Raw genomic sequence first — 7,208 nt, 5'->3', positions numbered from 1 at the left:
AATTTCTTCTGTCTAACCTTATCCCCTAGTTCAACAAACAAATGTTCGAAAGCTTCCATTTTTTGGGTTGTAATTGTTAACATATCCCCTGTCTTTGATGCCTTATATATTTTTTTATTCATACATTTAGCCCCCTTATCATTGTACTCTGCCATTTATACAAAAAAACTTTTTTTGTTTCTACTTTGCCTTGGACTTGTCTATTTTTATCAAGAATCCCCTCGGTCACCACCTATGTTATCCCTTGAAACTCCTATCATATCTCTAGTTGCATTCATAATGTAATTGGTTGAGTTTTTCCACATATAGTTTTCATTCCCTCTCCTCCTGCAATCCCCAATCATCATTAACTTCTCTGTCATCTCATGAGAGGGCATAAGTCAAACTATCAATTTATTTTTCAATCGATCACACAAAGTATTCTTCCTCCTCTTTCTCTTAATCTTAGGATCAATCACCAAAAACTTATGTTGGGTAGTAAAATTCTAACTTGGGACCATCCTGCAGTCCTATAAAAGCCTATATTACCCTTCCTAAAGAGTAAATCATCTATCTAAGGTTTAGCCACCAAACTATGGAAGGTAACCAATTTGTTCTCCTCATCTAGAAAGCACGAGTTAGGTATCACCAATGCAGAATTTTTAGGGAAATCCAAAATTAATGTTCCACCTCAATGTTTATCGCCAAAAGCAAAGCCTCCATGCACATATATCACCAAAACTACTAGGTGTCGCTCCAATGTGGGAATTAAACTCTCCACCAATGACGATATTCTTGGTGTGTGGTGTACCCCTTACTAACTTGTCCAACTCCTCCTAAAAGTATTCTTGGAACTTCTTATCCAAGCCAAGTTGAGGTGCGTAAGCACTTATAACGTTCAAACTATGCCTTTCAATGACTAGCTTAATTGTCATCATCATCTTATTAGTCGTCCTAACCTGCACCACTTTATTCCTTAAGTCATCATCTACAAAAATACCCATTTCATTCCTAGCCCTCGTGATTCGCGAGTACCATGACTTAAATCCATCAATATCCCATTCATTGATACCTCCCATATGGTCTTCTAGACACAATGACTAATAATCCTTTTCTTTAGGATCTTCACTAGTTGTATGGATTTCTGCATTAATTTTGTATGTTCCAAGACCTACCTATAGTCTTAAAGGAACCTTACCCCACTTACCACTCCTTTCCCTTACCCTTGGTCCTATCCGAAGATATGACCTTAATTCAATATAGTTTACTAAAGACACTAAAGTTGATACAAACTAAATAGGGAGTAACAACAATCATGAGTTAAGTAAGCAGAAATCAATAAGTTGATAAAGAAGGAATTTCTCAAAAATCTATCCCTGATTGTATGCACAAATTAATAAGAAATAGAACATAAATTACAAAAAATCTATTCCGAATTACGCCACTTGTAGGGCATCAAAGAAGAAATTGGCAACATGAATGATAAATAGCAATAACCCCATAGAACAAGAGAATAAATAAAAAACAAGAAATATTTATGAAAATAAGTATTGAAATTTAAGAAATAAAGAGAAAAGGAGGAACAATAGAACCTAGCTGGTAGCACGACGAAGAAACTTAATTGTGGATATTGTCAATGTTGACTAGAACTTTTTAGATGTCACTAAAAGTTTCTGGTTCTTTCTGGAGAGATCTGATTCTTACATGGATGTCCATATTTTTGGCCTAGGATAGTAGTTGTGTTGATTGGGTCTTGCTAGAAAGGGTGAAAGGCAAACTGGAAAAAGGAAGTTGCAAGGATGAATTGTATAGTTGAATGGGAGAAGGATTGAAGAAGATAGAAAGATGTCACTTACTTGTCGTTGAAGGGTTTAGATCACAGGAGAGCTAGGTCACTAGTAGAGAAAGAGAGAAGGGTGGGTGTGTGTGGATAAGGGGAGTGTGCGTGTACTCAGATGGCTGAAAAGGGAGAATGCATACTAAAGAGGGCCATAGAGAGAGGGAAAGCATAAATTAAAATGTCACGGTCTTTTATGTAAAGAAATTATGACAGCGAAGTATCATAAATTTATTTGATTCTGTATGTTATTTATCTTGATGACTAGTTATTGCTTAGATAATCGATACTACATAATATAAGCATCATTCTGATGGTTGAAGTTGCTAAGTCAGAAGATCTCTAACTCTTTTTGATGTTCATGTATCATCCAGCCACTCAATGGAGACATAGTTGGAGAAGAATCCAAACATGTCTCAGGGGTTGGAGATGATTCCAAATTTGCCTCAACAGTTGGATCCAATTATGCCTCAACAGTTGGAGAAGAATCCAAACATGCCTCAACAATTAGAGATGATCCCAAATATGCCTCAACTGTTGGAGATGATTCCAAATATGCCTCGACTGTTGGAGATGATTCCAAATTTACCTCAACATTTGGATCCAAATATACATCAACAGTTGGAGGAGAATCCAAATATGCTTCAAGAGTTTGAGATCATTCTAAATATACAGCAACCGTTCCAGATGATTCCCAATATGACTCACCAGTTAGAGATGATTCCAAATATGCCTCACCTGTTGGAGAAGAATTCAAATATACCTCAACAGTTGGAGATGATTCCAACTATGTCTCAACAGTTGGACATGATTCCAAATATGTCTCAACTTTTGGAGATATTTCCAAATTCGCCTCAACGGTAGGAGATGATTCCAAATATGCCTTAGTTGGAGATGATTCCAAATATGCCTCAACTGTTGGAAATGATTCCAAATTCGTTTCAACAGTTGGAGAAGATCTTAAATATGCCTCAACAGTTGGAGATTATTCAAAATATGCCTCAACGGTTAATGGAAAATCCCAATATGCTTCAAGAGTTTGAGATGATTCTAAGTTTACCGCAACACTTGGAGATGATTCCAAATATGCCTCAACAGTTAGAGATGATTCCAAATATGCCTCAACTATTGGAGAAGAATTCAAATATGTCTCAACAGTTGGAGATGATTCCAAATGTGCCTCAACAGTTGGAGATGATTCCAAATATGCCTCAACAGTTTGAGATGATTCCAAAAATGCCTCAACAGTTGGAGATGATTCCAAATTCACCTCAACAATTAGAGGATATAAGAAATTTTCCTCAACAGTTGGAGATGATTCCAAATATTCCTCAACTGTTGGAGATGATTCCAAATATGCCTCAACAGTTGGAGATGATTCCAAATATGCCTCAAAAGTTTGAGATGATTCCAAAAATGCCTCAACAGTTGGAGATTATTCCAAATTCACCTCAACACTTGGAGGATATTAGAAATATGCCTCAACAGTTGGAGATGATTCCAAGTATGCCTCAACAGTTGAAGATGATTCCAAATATGCCTCAACAGTTTGAGATGATTCCGAAAATGCCTCAACAGTTGGAGATGATTCCAAGTATGCCTCAACAGTTGAAGATGATTCCTAATATGCCTCAACAGTTTGAGATGATTCCGAAAATGCCTCAACAGTTGGAGATGATTCCAAGTATGCCTCAACAGTTGAAGATGATTCCTAATATGCCTCAACAGTTTGAGATGATTCCGAAAATGCCTCAACAGTTGGAGATGATTCCAAGTATGCCTCAACAGTTGAAGATGATTCCTAATATGCCTCAACAGTTTGAGATGATTCCGAAAATGCCTCAACAGTTGGAGATGATTCCAAGTATGCCTCAACAGTTGAAGATGATTCCTAATATGCCTCAACAGTTTGAGATGATTCCGAAAATGCCTCAACAGTTGGAGATGATTCCAAGTATGCCTCAACAGTTGAAGATGATTCCTAATATGCCTCAACAGTTTGAGATGATTCCGAAAATGCCTCAACAGTTGGAGATGATTCCAAGTATGCCTCAACAGTTGAAGATGATTCCTAATATGCCTCAACAGTTTGAGATGATTCCGAAAATGCCTCAACAGTTGGAGATGATTCCAAGTATGCCTCAACAGTTGAAGATGATTCCTAATATGCCTCAACAGTTTGAGATGATTCCGAAAATGCCTCAACAGTTGGAGATGATTCCAAGTATGCCTCAACAGTTGAAGATGATTCCTAATATGCCTCAACAGTTTGAGATGATTCCGAAAATGCCTCAACAGTTGGAGATGATTCCAAGTATGCCTCAACAGTTGAAGATGATTCCTAATATGCCTCAACAGTTTGAGATGATTCCGAAAATGCCTCAACAGTTGGAGATGATTCCAAGTATGCCTCAACAGTTGAAGATGATTCCTAATATGCCTCAACAGTTTGAGATGATTCCGAAAATGCCTCAACAGTTGGAGATGATTCCAAGTATGCCTCAACAGTTGAAGATGATTCCTAATATGCCTCAACAGTTTGAGATGATTCCGAAAATGCCTCAACAGTTGGAGATGATTCCAAGTATGCCTCAACAGTTGAAGATGATTCCTAATATGCCTCAACAGTTTGAGATGATTCCGAAAATGCCTCAACAGTTGGAGATGATTCCAAGTATGCCTCAACAGTTGAAGATGATTCCTAATATGCCTCAACAGTTTGAGATGATTCCGAAAATGCCTCAACAGTTGGAGATGATTCCAAGTATGCCTCAACAGTTGAAGATGATTCCTAATATGCCTCAACAGTTTGAGATGATTCCGAAAATGCCTCAACAGTTGGAGATGATTCCAAGTATGCCTCAACAGTTGAAGATGATTCCTAATATGCCTCAACAGTTTGAGATGATTCCGAAAATGCCTCAACAGTTGGAGATGATTCCAAGTATGCCTCAACAGTTGAAGATGATTCCTAATATGCCTCAACAGTTTGAGATGATTCCGAAAATGCCTCAACAGTTGGAGATGATTCCAAGTATGCCTCAACAGTTGAAGATGATTCCTAATATGCCTCAACAGTTTGAGATGATTCCGAAAATGCCTCAACAGTTGGAGATGATTCCAAGTATGCCTCAACAGTTGAAGATGATTCCTAATATGCCTCAACAGTTTGAGATGATTCCGAAAATGCCTCAACAGTTGGAGATGATTCCAAGTATGCCTCAACAGTTGAAGATGATTCCTAATATGCCTCAACAGTTTGAGATGATTCCGAAAATGCCTCAACAGTTGGAGATGATTCCAAGTATGCCTCAACAGTTGAAGATGATTCCTAATATGCCTCAACAGTTTGAGATGATTCCGAAAATGCCTCAACAGTTGGAGATGATTCCAAGTATGCCTCAACAGTTGAAGATGATTCCTAATATGCCTCAACAGTTTGAGATGATTCCGAAAATGCCTCAACAGTTGGAGATGATTCCAAGTATGCCTCAACAGTTGAAGATGATTCCTAATATGCCTCAACAGTTTGAGATGATTCCGAAAATGCCTCAACAGTTGGAGATGATTCCAAGTATGCCTCAACAGTTGAAGATGATTCCTAATATGCCTCAACAGTTTGAGATGATTCCGAAAATGCCTCAACAGTTGGAGATGATTCCAAGTATGCCTCAACAGTTGAAGATGATTCCTAATATGCCTCAACAGTTTGAGATGATTCCGAAAATGCCTCAACAGTTGGAGATGATTCCAAGTATGCCTCAACAGTTGGAGATGATTCCAAGTATGCCTCAACAGTTGGAGATTATTCCAAATTCACCTCAACACTTGGAGGATATTAGAAATATGCCTCAACAGTTGGAGATGATTCCAAGTATGCCTCAACAGTTGGAGATGATTCCAAATCTGCCTCAACTATTAAAGATGTTTCCTAATTTGCCTCAACAGTTGGAGATGATTCCAAATATGTCTCAACAGTAGGAGATGATTCCAAATATGCCTCAACAGTTGAAGATGATTCCTAATATGCCTCAACAGTTTGAGATGATTCCGAAAATGCCTCAACAGTTGGAGATGATTCCATATTCACCTCAACAATTAGAGGATATTCGAAATATGTCTCAATAGTTAGTGATGATTCCAAATATGCCTCAACAATTGGAGGTGATCCCAAATATGCCTCAACAGTTGGAGATGATTCCAAATATGCCTCAACAATTGGAGATGATTCAGAATATGCCTTAGAATTTTGAGAATTATCCAAATATGACTCAAATGTTGGAGAAGATTCCAAATATGTCTCAACATTTGAAGGATAATCCAAATATGCTTCAAGATTTGGAGATGATTCAAAATATACCTCAACAGTTGGGGATGATTCCAAATGTGTCTCAACAGTTGGAGATGATTCCAAATGTGTCTCAATAGTTGGAGATGATTTCAAATATGCCTCAACTGTTGAAGATGATTCCAAATTTCCCTCAACAGTTGGAGATAATTCCTAACTTGTCTCAACAGTTGGAGATGATTTCAAATATGCCTCAACTGTTGAAGATGATTCCAAATTTTCCTCAACATTTGGAGATGATACCAAATATGCCTCAACTGTTGAAGATGATTCCAAATTTTCCTCCACAGTTTGAGATGATTCCAAATATGCCTCAACAGTTTGAGATGATTCCAAATATGCCTCAACAGATGGAGAAGAATCCAAATATTCCTCAACAACTTGAGATGATTCCAAATATGCTTCAACAGTTTGAGATGATTCCAAATATGTCTCAACAGTTGGAGATGATTCCAAACATGCCTCAACTGTTAGAGATGATTCCAAATTCGCCTCAACAGTCAGAGATGATTCCAAATATACCTCAATAGTTTGATATGATTCCAAATATACCTCAACAATCGGAGATGATTCATAATATGCCTTAACAGTTGGAGCTGATTCCAAATATGCCCCAACAATTGGATATGATTCAGAATATGCCTCAGAATTTGGAGAATTATCCAAATATGACTCAAATGTTGAAGAAGAATTCAAATATGTCTCAACAGTTGAAGGAGAATCCAAATATGCTTCAAGATTTGGAGATGATTCAAAATATACCTCAACAGTTGGAGATGATTCCAAATGTGTCTCAATAGTTGGAGATGATTCCAAATGTGTCTCAATAGTTTGAGATGATTTCAAATATGCCTCAACTATTGAAGATGATTCCAAATTTCCCTCAACAGTTGGAGATTATTCCAAATGTGTCTCAATAGTTGGAGATTATTCCAAATGTGTCTCAACTGTTGAATGATTTAAAATTTGCCTCAACAGTTGGAGATGATTCCAAATATGCCTCAACTGTTGGAGGTGATTCCAAATTTGACTCATTAGTTTGAG

The 7,208-nt window shown here is 37.4% G+C and overlaps 1 protein-coding gene across 1 annotated transcript; it reads left to right on the top strand.

Annotated features, from left to right (window-relative positions):
* Window positions 1–2,722: 2,722 nt before the first annotated feature.
* Window positions 2,723–5,797, top strand: LOC107006231 (involucrin-like). Its single transcript, XM_015204840.1, has one exon. It carries the CDS (start codon window positions 2,723–2,725, stop codon window positions 5,795–5,797), a length of 3,075 nt encoding a protein of 1,024 aa, XP_015060326.1.
* Window positions 5,798–7,208: the final 1,411 nt, after the last annotated feature.

The sequence above is a fragment of the Solanum pennellii genome, chromosome 12, assembly GCF_001406875.1.
Source record: "Solanum pennellii chromosome 12, SPENNV200".
In the NCBI taxonomy this organism is placed as follows: Eukaryota; Viridiplantae; Streptophyta; class Magnoliopsida; order Solanales; family Solanaceae; genus Solanum; species Solanum pennellii.
This window is presented reverse-complemented; position numbering and strand designations above follow the sequence as displayed.